Source organism: Phalacrocorax carbo, chromosome 6, assembly GCF_963921805.1.
Source record: "Phalacrocorax carbo chromosome 6, bPhaCar2.1, whole genome shotgun sequence".
Taxonomy (NCBI): Eukaryota; Metazoa; Chordata; class Aves; order Suliformes; family Phalacrocoracidae; genus Phalacrocorax; species Phalacrocorax carbo.
Window position 1 is genome coordinate 29,813,900 of NC_087518.1, and position 20,172 is coordinate 29,834,071.

The following is a 20,172-nucleotide window of genomic DNA, read 5'->3' on the forward strand; positions in this document are numbered from 1 at the left end:
AGAAACAAAGTCACAATTTTGAGGTATTTCATAGCTAAAAATATCTGAATTTGTGACATATAAAACAAACCGATATGAAAAAATATCGTAGTATGATAAAACAGGAACATTGGCTGCTCTCACACATTCAAGGCCCAAGAACCAACCAACAGTATCCCCTTATTTGTCAGAGTTCACCAGAAAAGTCATCACAGAGTTCTGCTTGATTTTGGGTTACTGTTTAGCATGGAAAAAAAAATGGAAACAAACCTTGCACTGGTCTACTGGAGGTTTTTTTGAAGTCTAATGTTGGCTTCCTAGAAAACCCAGCTCGAAAGTCAATAGTGCTGAGACCTGTGATCCGAACTGAGTGCCTTCCACTGCTCGAGGTCTGAGAAAGCAAGAGAGTGAAAAGACCACGTGTGTAAGTAGCATTTCAGGAATTGCAAATTTTCTGATCTAGCTATTGAGTTCAGCAGATAGACACTAGCTTTTAATGAAAGCAAGACAGAATGGAGGCTCACGTCAAAATCTGTAAGTAAAAACTCCTCTAATAAAGCTTTACTTTTAGATACTGGACCCTACAACTAGAGCATCAGCAAAAAGAGCCGATTTGTCTCAGAGGTAAATCACAACACAAACACTCGAGATCTACAACTACTTGTCATATGACAGTGACTAATGTGATACTGGAAGTTAGTATTTTGACCATTATAAAGTGTATTACAAAAGCCAACTGAAAAAATCAGTGTAAAAATTTTTGCTAATAATATATATAAGCAACTTACTTCCAGTGCTACAATAATTTATCTTACCTTTTTATTTATTTGTAAGTTTCCTTTTTGAATATACAAAAAACTAATTCTACCCGTGAAGCATATGCAAACATCATAGGCACTGCATATCATGAAACAAGTGGCAAGTACAGACCAACCCCAATCAATACCATATACCAAAGGCTCTTCTCTTTCCCAGCCAAGGTCTCAGCTGGAAAGCAGAGGATGCAGAAGGACCTCTCACCTCTATTCTCCACCCCCACACCTTGTCATTCTGGTTGAATCAGCAATAAAGCAAATCACAAACAACCCCCACCCATCCTTGGAAAGCCTTAGCTTTATGTTGTTTGAGATCACAGTATCTTTTATGCAAGTCTGCAATCCTACAGTTGTTTTGACTTTTCTTCTTTAAGTTACTCTCAATCATTCTATGCTGAGAAAGAAAAGAACAACTGCTACTTGCCAGGAGTGCACAGGAACCCAAGGATTTTTGTCCTCACCTATTCCACACCCTTCAGGTGTTAGGGGTTTAAAAAAAAAAAGAAAAAAAGAAAAAAAAACCACACCACACAGCATGGATTTTTTAAAAAAATTATTTTTTTTATTTTTTTTTTTAACAGACTTAACAATGACAAACCCATGGACAATTCAATCAGAACAGTGGGGGGTGCGGCAGGAAAAAAATTAAAAAAAAAAAATCAAGCTTCAAAAGGCTGTGGAGTGATACCCAAGGTATATCAAGGTATATTATGCCAAGATCAAATCTGCAGTCAGTTGTTCAGGGAGATGATACAGCACATGAGACTTGCAATGTGAACAAAAATCAGTATTAAAATTAAAATTAAGTAATTCCACTGAGCTTTACATATCTAGAGATTATTATCTGATCTATTCTCAAATATGTAATTGCTTTAGTTTAGTAACCACTGCTGATAAAGCTGCATGTGAATATTAAGCAGTTGTTTCTTGTAAGTAACTGCCTAGGGACAGCCATTTAGACACTATGAGAAACTGATGTCTATCTGATTAAAACAACCTCTCTTTGCTTCTATTTGGTTAGCCTTTCACTTGAGAAAAACCAGTACTAAAGCCTTTTTTATATAAACCAGCTGTTAACAATACAAAGAAATATTTACATGTGCCAAGCAACATGTTATCAAGCGTTAATTGGCAGTTAAAATTTCATTAGACAAACTCAGTGACAAAGGTTTCTTTTTATAGCTTTACGCATCTGTATAAGGAATTTATGGTGTGATTAAACTTTTGACAAAGTTTTTTTAAATCTTTAATCACAGCCTTAAAATCTTGGTGCAAACAAAATAAGCCAGTGACTAAAGTCAAGTAAATGATCCATAGAAATATACATTGGGAGGTTATTCCTCTTTATGAGTTGTTCAGACCTTTGGATACTTGGGAATTTTTAAGGCTAGAATAACCTGTTAAAATTTTACCATTTGCTAGTATCAATAAATTCAACTACCATTGTCATGCCTAGGAGCTGACAGTCTTATGCAAACACCTAAGAATAAATTTCATCCTAAAGGATTGCTTTCCAATTAATATCTTTGTCAAGTCTCTTTTCATTATTCGTGGTTTAACACAGATCACTGTTATTGTACAGTGTTGTGCTTGTCCTCCCAGGCTGGAGGAGTATGATAAAAAGTACAAACATGTATTTGTCACAGATGTCAGGGAAAACTGTTTTACTGTCTTGCAAACAATACTAAATAAAATTGCCCAAAATGCATGAATCTATAAGCCAGTGTATAAAAAAAATGCATGGATTTTTGTAAAACAAACTTAATTTTCACACAACAGAAAAGCCAGGCTACAATGGATAAATAATTTTTTAATTGCATGGTTATATTTATATTTACAGTGATGGAGATACACAGCTGAAGTAGGCTTTAAGGAATGAGCTCTTTCAGTAGAAATTACTCTGGACAGGTTTGTCATTACACTCCATTGAACCAGCTGCATTTGGCTATAGAAGTGTAAGAGAAAAACAACAGCAGGAGTCTTTAAAGACCAGTCTTGATCACCAGAACAGCCAAGTTTTTCTGCTGTTTTCTCATTGCTTTTCCTCACCTTTTCTCAATCACATGGATGATCGTTTAACTCCATGCAACAGGGAAGTTTTTGACATTGCTCAGCTGGAAAAGCTTATTGATTAACCACAGAAGAAAGCTGCAGCTGATGGCTTCTCACTCCTGCCTTTCCCCCACCACGACTCACCTCCATCACTTCCTTGCCTTTTCAAGTGAAAATGCACAACAGGCAAGTCCTTTACAGAATAATTAGGTACAACTGCCTTCTAATGCTGCTGTTCTGGAGCTGGCAGGTAAATTATTCCCAAGATGTTGGATGCCTACCAAACTGCTCCAAAAGAAGTCTTAAGAGGACTCCATAGGACAGGTTTTTGTGGGAGGGATTTATCAAAAGCAAACTGGTGCTCCCTCTTCTATCAAGCAAGTCAGACTGTTCCTGTTGAGGCCCATCTCAGTAGTAGGACCAGCAGAAAAATTTAGTCTCACAGCTACCTTGGAGGTACAGAAAACACGTGACAGCAGGACCATCTTTCTGACAAAGCATGCTTCCTTCTGCACAAAACCTGTACTGTTCACTGATATGCTGTGGAGAGAGGAGCCACGTGCTCATCTCCTGTAATTGCTCTTTGAAAACACTCCAGTCACCTTGTAAGCCAAGAGTACTATAGCAGACCTGGATGGAAAACTTATTTATAAAATACACATATGTGTACAGATGTGATGCCCTCATACTGAAGTACCTGAAGGCAATCTGAGGCCTCCTGCAGCACAAGAGGCAACTGGATTGCATACTGCGTGTTTTATATTACTCAAACCTGTGATTTAAAGACTTGACTGAGCACTTAAACTGCACTAACACATGTTTGTGGATTAAGATGGGATCATCTTGTAAATTTGAATGTTTTTTTTCTCCACAGAATTGGAGACAGCATTACACTGAGATTAGAAAAACAAAACAAAAAAAATTAAAAACCCTCCCTGCAGGAGCAGCCTGATACTTTGGAGTGGCCTGACTGGTTTGCACCTAGTTGAGCATGCTGGCCTGCTTCCAGCTGAGCCACTTGGCAGTCTGCAGCATGCTGAGTGCCAGCCTTGGCTTTACGAGAGCTTATGTGCTCTGAAGGGTGTTACACTTTGAGCCTGTAAGAGTGGCAAGCTCCTCTCTCAGCAATTCCTGGAATCCAGAAATTTGGGCAATACAGTGCAGGCATACACAAGTGGTTCCACATGGCTCAGCTCACATCCAAAATCGCCTTGGCTCAGCAGAAGCCATGCAGGGCCAGGGAAAGATCACACAGGGCTTTTTCTTTTTCTGCACTGTTTCCCTGTGTTGTAGGGCATTGAAAGCTTACTGGATTGCATACTTAACCTAAAAGACTCCAGCAAGCTGGAGAGTTGAATACTAAGGCACTGACCGTAGGAAAAGTTCTCTCAGTACCCAATATGTCTGATGTTACTAAGTCCAATGGGACCCAAACCAGTTTCTTGCAGACTACCAGGGTGTCTCAGCACCTGGTTTTTCAACATTTCTGGTCCTGAAAGTATAAACAGACATTCAAACAATTCTCCATAGAGCTGCGGTGCTCAACATGCTTTTCTAGTTCCAGTTCTGCAGCAGTGCAGTGCTGTATATGAATAAATAATGCTTTTCAAACGACCTCTGCACATATGGCACAGACAATGCACAGCATGCATCCATTCAGCACCCTTCATTGTGAGCTTGGCTATAAAGATATCTTACACAAGTGACTTCCCCTCCAAGAATGACAATTAGTATTTACACTTCTAGAATAGAATAGTTCAGTTGGAAGGGACCTATACCAGTATGATTGTTTCCACATCAATTTAGGAAGGCTGGGATCATGCTGCTTTACCTACATAAAGAAGTACACAACAATAAGACAAAGCGTGGGTCAGTTTAGGCCACAGTTACACAACGGAGTTGAGAACATGGTGTAAAAACTTACAGTTCATTATACCTCCCTTCCTCTCCCACACTCTAAGCACACATGCTGCCCCCTACGAACCAGCTCAAGGCGCAGATTCAGCTTTATTCATCTGAAGAGAAGCTGTCTGCGAAAGACAATTAGTGTGATTTCTACATAAATGGTTCGGGCTTGCACCAATATTAAGGTGTGGTAGTGGGGTGTCATTTATTAGCTAATACATTTCAAGTGTTAAGCAATCCATTTTCTGTTCCTGATTTACATCTGTTTTATACATACATTTATTGATCTATAAACAGCAAATATTTCACCTACACTGCCTTCAGTTCACAGGTCCCAGTTCTTTGTGTAGCAACAGGTCATAAGTGCCCTTGGAAGTTATTGCATTTATACACCTTGTTCACCACAGACCTCACAGCCATTGTATGGCACTCACAGGACCTCATGGTCAACAGCAAGCATTTAAACTAGCACTGTCACCAAGAGACAACCTCATAGAACCATAGTTCCAAGCGATCCTTCTGTCACAAAGACATTTTGTTCCTTCATTTCAGAAATAAGTATGTTTATCTATCATTACCTAGGAGCTGGTTGCTTGCTACAACTCTCAGAACCAGTAAGTATGATTGCTCCTCATCTGTTTCAGTGCACACTGATCATGTGCAGTATAAGGAGCCTTCAGCCAAACGCTCAGGGAACTTTCCTACAGACTGTTGTGGGAGCCGCAACCTTTGGCATAGGGAGTTTGATCAAGGGGTCACATTAGGTTGCTACAGTCAGTTCCAAGAAGACTATTTCTTGGAAGACTCCACAGAATCTTAGTGATCCCTTCTTGTTTGGTTATTACTGCTAATCATGTTGATCTTAACTTCTTAACATTTCCAAATCCTTTAGGGCCTGTAACTGTATGTGCTAGGATAGCACTCAAGTAAACAAATTTATTTACATACTGTAGTATCTGAATAATTTACTGATCAGGAGTTTGAATTCAATGTATATTCATTGACTTTGTGAACCTGCTAATTAAATCTCTGGCCTGAAAAGTGCACACCATGTCCCTGTCCCAGTGCTCCAAACAAAGGCCCTCTGTGACCACACTGTCTACAGAAAGTATCTGCTCACTAGACTCCAAACATTTGGTGCTCGCTTCACCCTTTTTCCATCCAAAGGAAAATGATGACCTAAGGATTTGAATTAAGATAGTAATGTCTAACATGTTATCACCTTGATAAGAATTTTTTACTACTGCCTCCAGAATATGTCACAGCACATAGGTCAGAAAGGACATTTGTTATAACACAAACTCATCTCTGAATATCTATGATAAATAACATAGTAAATTGTTATACAATCCCCTTATAAGCTATAGGACAAGTCATATATGATTTCTGCAGTAACTTTACCTTAATTGTCCACATTCCAGGCTCTGGATCTTTGACATTTACTACCTTTGCAGAGTTGTGAATATTTAACAATTCATTCAGTCCTGATCCTTTACTGATCTGCTTGCCTAAGGAAAAACAAACAAACAAAAAAAACAACCCACAATAAAAATGAAAACAGGAAGTAAAATACAATATTGTTCTTCTGTACTAATGTATTTTTCACAACAGTCAAAGTTCCCTGTAATTCTTCACCAGAATACTAAAAATGCTCATTTCTTTTCACCCTTTTCATTCACTTGAGAAATTTAATAACAATATAGAGCTATAAGAAACCCAGAAACTGTAGGCAAGACAAGTTCTCTTTACAGAAAATGCTCAGCTCTCAGTGAAAGGAGGCAGCAGACAAGTAAATCCCTTAAAAGGGATCCTAGAACAGGCTTACCCTAACCTACCTGCCAGCTACCGGCCCATTCACTCTTCCATCCTCTAGACCTATTTCAAGCAGGATAAACCCCACAGTAAAAATACTGATAAGCTAGGCTCTCCTGGCAAAGGGGCATTAGCATGTGACTAAGGGTAAGAATGCATATGAGATCCTCATAGGGAATTTAGACATCATAGACATCAACAAAATGCAAGTTTTCATACTGCACCGTACCACACTTTATATGTGCACCTACACATACAAATATATGGGTGTTTGTATGCAGGAACTGGTTCTCTATAGAGGCATTTTGCTCCCTCAAGGCTGACTACACAGTACCATCAGCACTGAAACCATATCTGGCTCTTTCAGAGCACTAAAAGGAAAGGTGAAGTTGAGAATAGGGTGTCCCAGTGTCAATTTTTAAGAGTTTATCAGACATGCCCCAACTAACTTAAATGAAGCTAGACGGAGTTAGATGCACGGAGCTGACCAATAAGAAAGGAACACATATAGATGGGGTCAAAGCTTCAGCTAAGCCTGACAGCTGCACCCAAGACTGTGTATTATCATGGTTTGAAGAGACACACTGAGCAAATTTCTTTCCTGTAAACAAAGAAAGCCTCAGTGGAGGACAGACCAGATTAAGTTGCAGAGAACCCATCCTGTACTTAAAATATTTCCAAGATACTAAAACTTAAACTATATCCTCAGTCAAAAGTCATTCAAAGGATACAAAGTATGATCTGAATTTATTTCTGGAGTGCCGTTCCAAGTTTCTAAAGCACCCATATAACAATGAACAGTAGATTTGTTTAAAATATCTTCGATTACAAGTCAGCATCCAAATCTGTCATTGTATTCCCCAACACACACTGTTCAGCTAGAGGGGGGCACATGAGACAGGGCTTGATTCTGAATGCTCTCACACCTCAAAGAATCCAGACCTTGATTTATGTTTCACCACATAAAAAACAACTATCCTGTATAATGCCTAAATGATGGTTCAGTGACTACATAAATACATGAAAAACAAAAGTGCCCAGAAATTTGGAATGCAAGGACAAAGAGTAAGAAAGTAGATGAAGGTGAAATGAAGTGGTCAGAATAGGGAAGTTTCCAGTTTCTCTGAATCAAAAAAATTAAACATAGGGAGCATTTTAAATATCAGAATTGTATCTATCCAAATATCCTGTATTTTAAAAATAAAATAAAATTTTAAAATATCCTGAAATCCTGAAACTGGTTTTCAAAATGTGAAAGACATTTATGAATCGCAAATATGGCGTTCACTATTGGAGACAGTGGAAACTATTTGCCTTTTTCATTCACTTTTTTTGGTATTAAAAAAAAAAAAAAGGTATAAAATACTTCACCTAATGGATCACGAATTTCAATTGCTGGTGAAGGACCACTCAGGGACACTGTAACCTCTTTCAGACTTGGATCAAAAGGTATCTGCCAAGTATTTTCAGCCATGGTCAAATGGTCTGTAGACAAGAGATGCACTTTGGAGGCTTGAACTGCTTCTTCAACCCATTTTAACACCTAGAGGAGAAAATAACAGTTGTTATTATACTGTCAACAGTATTTCATGTTGAAATATTTTCTGCTGAAATACTGTCTCTACTGTCTTGAGAGATTCAATGTTAACTTCTATTATAATAGAAGATCACTACCCTCACCTACAATCCTATTGTCTGATGACATGCAGCTACCACATCACACTGAGCAAACACAGTGGTACAGGACTTGCTTAATACAGTCACCCAGTGCACCCATTTCTACACAGATATTCTGGAGACAGCAGAAACAGAATTTTGACTTGTATCAGAAACACACAGAAGCACAGAAATACAGCAAGAAAAGAAAACAGCATGCCAGGAACATACAGAAAAAGACGCACCAAAGCAGCAAAGGTATGCTTCAACTCCTACTGGTCAATGTAAGAATCAATATACATGATATGACAAAACAGACAGCCAAGAAAAACAGGGACCAAAACTAAGTTGTCTTACCAGTGCACTTATCAATTCTGAAGTGAACGGGCTTATTTGCCACATTATGGCAATTATATTTTTTTAAATATTAATATTTAAAAGACATGCAATTTTAATAGAAGATACTACTGAAACCATGATCAGCATGATGTTTAAAGGAGTACAGAAACAGACCTGGATACACCTCTACACATCATCAAGTACACTTTTAAAAAGGAATTAGGGATACAAATCTATGCTTATTTTGGTTATCAACTAACTATTAATTGGCTGAAGCAAGAAGGAAAACTCCCTCATCCAGATGTAGTGAGTAATCACCATCTATGGACTTTTTAAAATTTTTTCCCCTAAAACACCTGATACAAATTACTTTTAGGCATAGCATACAGGTCAGAATACAGGGGAACAATGCTCTGGAAGAGGAATTATTGTGACCAAAATCAAATTTGCGCATTAAAGAGATACAGTACTTTAAACATTTTCAATCAATGATTATCAAATTAAAAAAAAAAAAAAGAGAGAGAGAGAAAAGTAGAGGTGTACGTTATCATCTATTTCAAGAGAAAATAACAAAGGTAGCCAAAACCCAGACACAGTCTAAGGCATCACTCTTTCAACTACTACTGACTATCAGATCACTCAGCACCAACAACATGACCCAGATTGACAGAAACAGGGTCATGCAAGTGATGCCACGTTTCCCAGAGGCCATCATACAGGGTTTACCTCAGGTTTGCAGCAGGCAAGAGGAGATGTTGTTTTGCCCATGTATAAAACTAGAATAATATAGGCAGATGACACGGCTATAAAATTTGCTTACATAACCTGATTTATCCACATATTTGGTTCGGTGGCAAGGTGTTGGCAGTGGGGCAGCCTCTGTGGGAGGAGACCTGGGGCTGCCATGTGCTGGACAGTCAGTCCCAGTCAGTTCTGCAACAACCCCACCACAGCCACAGCTGAGCCCCTCAGCCACGCTGGTGGCACCACTGTGTAAATGTATTCAAGAAAGGGCAAAATGCTACCTAGGCAATGAGGACTGAGGAAAAAAAGTGTGAGAAAGAGCTCTGCAGTACCCAGGTGAGAGCAGGAGGGGAGGGTGGTGCAGGTGCTGGAGCAGAGCTCTCCATGCAGCTGGAGGAGACACCAGGTGGAGCACATAATTTCCCTGAAGCCTATGAAGACCCCACACCAGAGCAGATTTTCCCTGACAGGGCTGCAGCCGGTGGAAGAAACCACAGTGAAGGAGAGGAAGAGTGTGAGGAGGAAGGAGGAGCAGAGAGAAACCCCTATGTACTGACCCTATCCTCCAGCCCCCTGTGGCACTGGCAGGGGGGAGGATGACTTGGGAGTGAAGCTGAGCTTGGGAAAGGGGGGGAGGAAAGGTGTTCATATTTGTCTTCGTTTCCCACTACCTGAATGAGTAATTAAGTATCTATTTTAACTGGCAACAAATTAACTTTCCTTAAGCCCAGTTCGCTTTGCCTTCAGCAGTGACGGGGTAAGCCGTCTCCCTGTCTTTATCTTGACCCAAAAGATTTCTCACACATTCCTTCTATTTTCTGCCCCTGCCTGGCTGCAGGGGGCAAATGAGCAGCTGAGTGGGAGCCCAGCTGTTAGCCAAGGCTAACCCACCACAATCAAAAAATCCGACCTCTCCTAAAAAAACACCTGGCCTGTCAAAACAAGGTACATGACATCAGCCCCATACATCACAGAGCTGCAGCGTATTTTCTTTCATCTCACTGAAGCAATATCAGTTTTGTATAACATTGAGAACATGATTCACAGTAATATTGAACCATGATTTTAGCTTACAGTTAACCTCGGCTGCAATCAGAAACATCTTTTAAAGGAGCTTTTGATTACACCAGTTCAGCTGGTCAGGGCACAAGACTTGGAAACCAACAATCAGCTACCCTGGACGTGTCATCCCTCAGCAATGGAATGCTCAAGGGTATGTCCTGAGCTCTAGGACCTGATTCAACACACCAGCCCAAGATAGCCTCATTTCCTAGGCCTGTTGGGCATACTTTTTTTTTTCTCCCCTCATTTAAAAAATGGGTTATACCATAGGTTTCAAGGCAAGATAATTATGTGATAGAAACTAGATTCCAGCCTGATTTAAGTAAAAGTGTATTTGTTCTCATATTTTATACTACAAATGCCTAGCAATCTTTGCACAAATATGAAAGAAATTTAAGTAAGTAAAGGGCATAATCCAAAAAGCATTAGAAACAGTGGGGCCATGTTTTCATAAACTTATGCCCCACTGTTAGTAATGCCTCACCTGAGCCACACCGAATGCTCCCAGTGCAATGTGAAGTAAAACAGCATTGACTATGTAACAACAGGGCCATGTGCCCTCTCCACAAAGGTCTGCGTAAGCAAGGTACTTAAGCATACTTTAGAAAGAACATTTTAAAAAAAAAATATCACGGTAAAACCCCTGAAGTAATGAGACCCAAGAGAGAAATACTATTCCTGCAACAGGTGGTGACACCAGCTATTCAGCAACTCTGTTTACTTTAGATGAGCTGCTGAATGCCAGAAGAGGAATCACAGGGCTTCAAGAAAGATCCAGCTAATTTTAAGTTTTACCATTAGAAATTATATATTTGGGTCCAAAAGTGCTTCCAAAAGAAATCTGTCTGCTCTACTTGCATTACATTGAGAAAAGTATGCCACTTTTTTGTACTAGGTATATGGAAACGTTTCCATTTAATTCCCACATCTCAACTCCACAGGTAAGTTTTTAAACAGATTGAAAAATTTAATGAACCTATATGAATTTTCAGAAGAAAGGAATTTTCCAGACTCGCTTAAACTCCTTTCAGGAGACTTAAGCAAAATAAATGAAGTCACAAGGAAAAGCATCATTGCAGGAGCTTTGCCAATATATACAAGAATTGGAATCACATTGGTATTTATACACAAGACTCCTTCTTAAGCTCAGAAGGGTTAATACTACTGTGCTGGTTTTGGCTGAGAAGGGGTTAATTCTCCTCACTGTGGGGGTCGGCTACCTTTCCAGCTTCCCGCGCTCTGCCGCGTGGCGGGGGGGGGCTGGGAGGGGCAGGGCCATGGTGGGGGCGGCTGACCCCGACTGGCCAATGGCAGGTTCATTCCATACCATGTGACACCATGACCAATATATTGAGGTGGGGGCAGTTGCAGGGAGCGCGGAGGCGGCGCGGCGTCGGGTCGGCGGGCGGCGCGCGGCTGCGGCGCGTGCGGTTTGTTCCGGCGGTTCGTTCCCCCTCTCCCCTCCCTTCCCCCCCCCGCCCCCCCCCGGGGCTTTGCGCCTCTCGTTGTTCTCCTTTACATTGCATTTCTACTGTTGTTTTCTTTTAATTCTCGTTGTTCCCCTTTACATTGCATTTCTACTGTTGTTTTCTTTTAATTCTCGTTGTTCCCCTTTACATTGCATTTCTACTGTTGTTTTCTTTTAATTTTAATTATTAAACTGTTCTTATCCCAACCCACGAGCGTTACCCTCCTGATTCTCTCCCCCATCTACCGGTGGGGAGTGAGCGAGCGACTGTGTGGGGCTGAGCTGCCGGCTAAACCACGACAGTCTTTTTGGCGCCCAACGTGGGGCTCACGGGTTGGAGATAATAACAGCTGCTGGTCACAGCACCATGTTGTCCTTTTTGCAGTTGGTGTTACAGATTGGTGTTGGTTTGTTGAGTCTGCTGTGTTCTGCTGTGATTAGTAATGTTTTGCCTACAAGATTTGTTATACAAACACTCGTTTTCAGCTTTATCTGGTATTTGGGGTTTTTGCTGAAACCGTTACTGTACTTTGGATACCACCTTGTTGAGGCAATTAGCAATTATACCTCCTCCTCTGAGAGATTTTATATGGAGGAAATACAGAATAATACCTTTGCAACTTTGTTCTATGATGTCTGTGCCTTTGTTACAACAACGTCTTTGTATCTTGAACATCCTTGGGTGGTTAAGGTGCACTTATTGTTAGTTTTTGGGCAGGTTGTTTTGGTTTTGACTAAGCAACTTAAGAATATCACCCAGAAATCTGCCCCGAGGCTTGATAGTTATGAGTGGCAGGGCATGTGGGATAGCATGGGCAAATACCTAGGGCAGTGGGCACCCCCAGTGTTTTGGAGTTTCACCCCCGAACAAGTGCAGAATCCTAAAAAACTAGTAGAATATTTGGAGAAAGTATGTTGTTACGCTGGGAACTCCAGAGAGACACAGATAACTGCAACATGCTGGGGTCTGGCCCATGCATACCGAGCCCTGCTCAACAGCATTCAATGCCCCCAGGGGGAAGAGAATGTCTCTGGATTGAAATGCAAAGTGACTAGCACTGTAGACAATCCAGCCCGGACGACAGGCACTGCAGCCACTCAAACCCCCACAACAAGTACCGGAGCTAGCTCAGAAAACAAACCCGTACCAGTATCAGTTGCCCCCATACACAAGACAAAATATTGGAAGCGGACATCAACTCGTTTAGAACGGGATGATGAAGAACCAGGGCCATCGCGGGGAGAGGAGGGAGAAGTAATAAATGAAATAGAGACCACCCGATCCCTGTCCTTAAGCGAGTTGCGAGATATGCGAAAAGATTATAGCCGTCGTTCAGGTGAGCACATTGTCACCTGGCTGCTCCGATGCTGGGATAATGGGGCCAGTAGCCTGGAACTAGAGGGAAAAGAAGCCAAACAATTGGGATCCCTTTCTGGGGAAGGGGGCGTTGACAAAGCAATAGGAAAAAAGCCACAAGCCCTCAGCCTCTGGAGGCGACTCCTGTCTGGAGTGAAGGAAAGGTATCCCTTTAAAGAAGATGTTACATATCGCCCAGGAAAATGGACAACTATGGAGAAAGGCATCCAGTATCTAAGGGAATTAGCTGTGTTTGAGGTGATTTATGGTGACCTGGATGATCAACGGTCATCCAAAGATCCAGATGAAGCCGAGTGCACACGACCCATGTGGCGGAAGTTTGTACGGAGCGCACCATCTTCGCATGCAAACTCATTGGCAGTGATGTCCTGGAAAGATGACGAGACACCAACGGTGGCAGAGGTGATAGATAGACTCCGAGATTACGACACAAATATCTCTTCCTCGCTTGTCTCTGCTGTGGAGAAACTATCCCAAGAGGTCCAGCAACTCAAAGAAGATCTGTCCTACTCCCCACCTCGACAGAGCAGTGTCTCAGCTGTTAGGAATAAGCGTCCTTTGGCTCAAAGAAGGGGATACACACCACGGGCCACCCTATGGTTCTACCTGCGTGACCACGGAGAGGACATGATGAGGTGGGATGGCAAGCCTACCTCGACCCTACAGGCACGAGTGCATGAACTGCAAGGAAGAACAGTCACTCAGGGGGGCTCTTCCAGGAAAGCTGCTGCTCCAATTTCCAGTGAACAAGTCCCCAGACAGAGGAGTAGAAGCGCAGATTTTATTTCTAAGTGTAATAGAGGGACTCCTGATTCACATTTGCAGGAAGTGAGTTGTGACTGCCATGATCAGGACTAGAGGGGCCCTGCCTCCAGCCGGGTGGAGGAAAGGGATAACCGGGCTTACTGGACTGTGTGGATCCGATGGCCTGGCACGTCCGACCCACAGGAGTATAAAGCTTTAGTGGACACTGGCGCACAGTGCACCTTAATGCCATCGAACTATATAGGGGCAGAACCCATCAGCATTGCTGGAGTGACAGGGGGATCCCAAGAGCTAACTGTATTGGAGGCCGAAGTGAGCCTAACTGGCAATGAGTGGCAGAAGCACCCCATTGTGACTGGCCCAGAGGCTCCGTGCATCCTTGGCATAGACTACCTCAGGAAAGGGTATTTCAAGGACCCAAAAGGGTACAGGTGGGCTTTTGGTGTAGCTGCCTTGGAGACGGAGGAAACTGAACAGCTGTCTACCTTGCCCGGTCTCTCAAAGGACCCTTCTGTGGTGGGGTTGCTGAAGGTCAAAGAACAACAGGTGCCAATCGCCACCACAACAGTGCACCGGCGGCAATATCGCACCAACAGAGACTCTCTGATCCCCATTCATAAACTCATTCACCAACTGAGGAGCCAAGGAGTCATCAGTAAGACCCACTCACCCTTTAACAGTCCCATATGGCCAGTCCGGAAGTCTAATGGAGAGTGGAGACTAACAGTAGACTATCGTGGCCTGAATGAAGTCACTCCACCGTTGAGTGCTGCTGTGCCAGACATGCTAGAACTTCAATACGAACTGGAGTCAAAGGCGGCCAAGTGGTATGCCACAATTGATATTGCTAATGCATTCTTCTCAATCCCTCTGGCAGCAGAGTGCAGGCCACAGTTTGCTTTCACATGGAGGGGCGTCCAGTATACCTGGAATCGACTGCCCCAGGGGTGGAAACACAGTCCTACCATTTGCCATGGACTGATTCAGACTGTACTGGAACAGGGAGAAGCTCCAGAACACCTTCAGTACATTGATGACATCATCGTGTGGGGCAGCACAGCGGAAGAAGTTTTTGAGAAAGGAGAGAAAATAGTCCAAATCCTTCTGAAAGCTGGTTTTGCCATAAAACAAAGTAAGGTGAAGGGACCTGCACGAGAAATCCAGTTCTTAGGAATCAAATGGCAAGATGGTCGTCGTCATATTCCAATGGATGTGATCAACAAAATAGCAGCCATGTCTCCACCAACTAGCAAAAAGGAAACACAAGCTTTCTTGGGCGTTGTGGGTTTTTGGAGAATGCATATTCCAAATTACAGTCTGATTGTAAGCCCTCTCTATCAAGTGACCCGGAAAAAGAATGATTTCAAATGGGGCCCTGAGCAACGACAAGCCTTTGAACAGATTAAACGAGAAATAGTCCATGCAGTAGCTCTTGGGCCAGTCCGGGCAGGACAAGATGTAAAAAATGTGCTCTACACTGCAGCCGGGGAGAATGGCCCTACCTGGAGCCTCTGGCAGAAAGCACCAGGGGAGACCCGGGGTCGACCCCTAGGGTTTTGGAGTCGGGGATACAGAGGGTCCGAAGCCCGCTATACTCCAACTGAAAAAGAGATATTGGCAGCATATGAAGGGGTTCGAGCTGCTTCAGAAGTGGTTGGTACTGAAGCACAGTTGCTCCTGGCACCCCGACTGCCAGTGCTGGGCTGGATGTTCAAAGGAAACATCCCCTCTACACACCATGCAACTGATGCTACATGGAGTAAATGGGTTGCACTGATTACCCAGCGGGCTCGAGTAGGAAACCCCAGTCGCCCAGGAATCTTGGAAGTGATTATGGACTGGCCAGAAGGCAAAGATTTTGGATTATCACCAGAGGAGGAGGTGACACGTGCTGAAGAAGCCCCACTGTATAACCAACTGCCAGAAAATGAGAAGCAGTATGCCCTGTTCACTGATGGGTCCTGTCGCCTTGTGGGAAAGCACCGGAGATGGAAGGCTGCTGTATGGAGTCCTACACGACAAGTAGCAGAAACTGCTGAAGGAGAAGGTGAATCGAGCCAGTTTGCAGAGGTAAAGGCCATCCAGCTGGCCTTAGACATCGCTGAACGGGAAAAGTGGCCAGTGCTCTATCTCTATACTGACTCCTGGATGGTGGCAAATGCCTTGTGGGGCTGGCTGCAGCAATGGAAGCAAAGCAACTGGCAGCGCAGAGGCAAACCCATCTGGGCTGCCGCACTGTGGCAAGATATTGCTGCCCGGGTAGAGAACCTGGTTGTAAAGGTACGTCATGTGGATGCTCACGTTCCCAAGAGTCGGGCCACTGAAGAACATCGGAACAACCAGCAGGTAGATCAGGCTGCCAAGATTGAAGTGGCTGAGGTGGATCTGGACTGGCAGCATAAGGGTGAACTATTTCTAGCTCGGTGGGCCCATGACACCTCAGGTCATCAAGGGAGAGATGCAACATACAGGTGGGCTCGTGATCGAGGGGTGGACTTGACCATGGATATTATTGCACAGGTTATCCACGAATGTGACACATGCGCTGCAATCAAGCAAGCGAAGCGGGTAAAGCCTCTGTGGTATGGGGGACGATGGCTGAAATATAAATATGGGGAGGCCTGGCAAATTGACTATATCACACTCCCACAGACCCGCCAAGGCAAGCGCCATGTGCTTACAATGGTAGAAACAACGACTGGCTGGCTGGAAACATATCCTGTCCCCCACGCCACTGCCCGGAACACTATCCTGGGCCTTGAGAAACAAGTCCTGTGGCGACATGGCACCCCAGAGAGAATTGAGTCAGACAACGGGACTCATTTCCGAAATAGCCTCATAGACATCTGGGCCAAAGAGCATGGCATTGAGTGGGTGTATCACATCCCCTATCACGCACCAGCCTCTGGGAAAATTGAACGGTACAATGGACTGTTAAAAACTACACTGAGAGCAATGGGGGGTGGAACATTCAAGCACTGGGATACACATTTAGCAAAAGCCACGTGGTTAGTCAACACGAGGGGATCTGCCAACCGAGCTGGCCCTGCCCAGTCAGAATCCTTACGTACTGTGGAAGGGGATAGAGTCCCTGTAGTGCACACAAAAAGTATGCTGGGCAAAACAGTCTGGGTTCTTCCTGCCTCAGGCAAAGGCAAACCCATTCGTGGGATTGCTTTTGCTCGAGGACCTGGGTGCACTTGGTGGGTGATGCGGGAGGATGGAGAAATCCGATGTGTGCCTCAAGGGGATTTGATTTTGGGTGAAAACAGTCAATGAACTGAATGGCACAATGTGAACTGCTATATAATACTGTGTGTCACCTCTGTGTTGTACCAATGATATCAGAGTACGAGCCTCCCAACCTATGGAAGATCAACTATGAAACAAGCCGTGCAGCAGTGATGGAACGATGACTGACTCGGTATGCAGCGACCCAACGCCTCACACCATCTCTCCCACCCGGAAAGACTGATACAACAGATGGAGCCCAGAGTCATGGACTGGATGAACTCAATGGACATTTTTAATGGACATTGTACAGGGAAGGTCCATGAACTAAGGGAATGATGTCTGTGTATTATGTTAAAGGATGGGAAGGGGAGGGGTGGTGGTTGGTATGGTTGTATTGCATCATATGGGACCTGGGCATGGTGTAAATGGTATGGAATAAGGGGTGGAGAATGTGCTGGTTTTGGCTGAGAAGGGGTTAATTCTCCTCACTGTGGGGGTCGGCTACCTTTCCAGCTTCCCGCGCTCTGCCGCGTGGCGGGGGGGGGCTGGGAGGGGCAGGGCCATGGTGGGGGCGGCTGACCCCGACTGGCCAATGGCAGGTTCATTCCATACCATGTGACACCATGACCAATATATTGAGGTGGGGGCAGTTGCAGGGAGCGCGGAGGCGGCGCGGCGTCGGGTCGGCGGGCGGCGCGCGGCTGCGGCGCGGGCAGTTTGTTCCGGCGGTTCGTTCCCCCTCTCCCCTCCCTTCCCCCCCCCGCCCCCCCCCGGGGCTTTGCGCCTCTCGTTGTTCTCCTTTACATTGCATTTCTACTGTTGTTTTCTTTTAATTCTCGTTGTTCCCCTTTACATTGCATTTCTACTGTTGTTTTCTTTTAATTTTAATTATTAAACTGTTCTTATCCCAACCCACGAGCGTTACCCTCCTGATTCTCTCCCCCATCTACCGGTGGGGAGTGAGCGAGCGACTGTGTGGGGCTGAGCTGCCGGCTAAACCACGACAACTACATATCTAAAAATTGGTAAAGTGACATTATAACATACATATGATGATGGGGGACGACACCAAAGACCCTGTTATTCCCAAATTACTTTGTAAAAAGAAAAAAAACCACGTAACAATTCTAGCTCACATGATGTATTTTGGGGGGCTCCTAGTCATTGCTACCTCATCCCCAACTCATGACCATCAACCTGACATGCCTCTGCCTGAGCAGCAACCACAGCATCCAACAGGGTAGAGATGACAACCCACCCATCCAGCACACCTGGACCCATTCTGTGCTTACTGCTCATGCTTGGAAAGAGTTAGAAGGTCCAAGACTTCAGCTGCTCAGCTCACTCTCATATTCTAGCCCCATGAGAGAAGACTGTCTATAATTTGTTCAGTTTTCTATTAAAACCATTATTTCACAGTGAAAATAAGCTAGAATAGAGACACAGATGGAAAGAGCACGCATTTCTAGTTAGGTCAATCAGTAAGCACTACTAAAGCTTACAAACCATCTCTCCACGTTATGAACCAACACAAGAGACCTGTTCAAGATCGCTCTAACCCATTTCTGCATTGAATGAGAGGTGATTAAACTTTGTTGGAATTATAACGTTAAAGTGCTAACTGAGAGCATACATGCACACATGACCCCAGCGATTCCAAAGTACTTTGACCTTTAACAGCAACCACAACAAGGAAAATGCATAAAGACTTCCCCTCTCTTCCCTCCTTGCAACTGCTCATTCTCCTTCCCGCACTGCCCCTACTCATCTGTTTCTGGGGCCATGCCGCAAGCCAGATCAGTAGAATCATAGAATCATTAGAAGGATCTGGATGGAAAACAACCCATTACAGAGTGGGAAAACATCTTAAACCACAGCCATCAAACCTCCATAGCACACAACTTCAGCAAAAGAATTTAAGGCATGTTCTTCCAGCTTTGAAACTTTTTTGGTGCTTGTTGTGGGTTTTTTTTTATCTCAGTTTACACCACAATATTAATATCCTTTACAATAAATCTTGCTTTCATACAGCATAGTTCACTTCAAGACACTGCAGGACCATAGTACTTCTACGAACTTGGGAGGCAAATGGGAAGGGTGTCCAATGGGAAGTTTAATGCAACCGTTTATTTCAAAACAAAAACCTAAACTAACAAATACTTTCATGAGCCCCAGATATCCTTTTTGGCAGGTAGGAGAGCTGAACCACTGAAATTGTTCCAAAAGCTCGCTTCTTTCAAAGGTAAAGTATACCTTGTTGCCTGCCACTGGAAACACAAGCAACAGTTATTTAACAATACACAGCAGTCTAGTGTACTTGAAGAGAAGAATAAGTTTCAAATTAGAAAAGGAATTTTCAGTAAAAGAAAGTGAAGTGAATCCAATCCTCTTCTACTCCTTTCCTCTGTCAATGACAAAAATAATTTCAGTTAAGCATAAAGTCAATTCAGACAACACTGCCACAAAAATACCAACACCAATTCAAATAGCATTAGGAAGAGAAGGGCCTGCCTTGCACCCCAGCTCCTCGTAGGTCCACTGCTAAACAACCAGTACACTTGCAGCTGTGATGCAACTCTGATTATTTTAAGGAATGTTGCTGGTTTTTGGACAGAAGAAACATCTGGCACAAAAACACTGGTTTCAACTTCTGCTGAGCCACCTTTCTTCAAGTCACAGACTGTCTGCATATCTTGGGCACGTTCTGCAGAGATGAGGCATCAACTATTTTTGGGTGTGGAAGGGAACCAACTCTTCAGCTTTTGGTTTCTTTGTTGAGTCAATCCAACATAGGGCTCACACCACGTGACCAGGCTGGTTTTCGTCAAGGTAAGGATGCGTCTTACCAGAAATGGGAGTTAAGCCTCCCTGATCAAATCCACTAAATAGTTCATCAGTACACAACCAAACTGGATCAAAAGTCTAACCTGAAGGGCACTTACTAAGCTGTCTCACTGAGTCCA

At 43.5% G+C, this 20,172-nt stretch overlaps 1 protein-coding gene across 2 annotated transcripts in view; it reads right to left on the bottom strand.

Moving 5' to 3' along the window:
• Nucleotides 1–20,172, bottom strand: part of HMCN1 (hemicentin 1) — a 219,749-nt gene that overhangs the window by 157,035 nt on the left and 42,542 nt on the right. For both annotated transcript variants that reach the window (XM_064454369.1, XM_064454370.1), the window contains exons 5-7: nucleotides 7,935–8,106; nucleotides 6,153–6,259; nucleotides 250–370 (exon numbers count right to left, since the gene is read on the bottom strand). In XM_064454369.1, coding sequence (XP_064310439.1) covers nucleotides 250–370; nucleotides 6,153–6,259; nucleotides 7,935–8,106 — 400 coding nt within the window. The remainder of the gene's footprint in view (nucleotides 1–249; nucleotides 371–6,152; nucleotides 6,260–7,934; nucleotides 8,107–20,172) is intronic.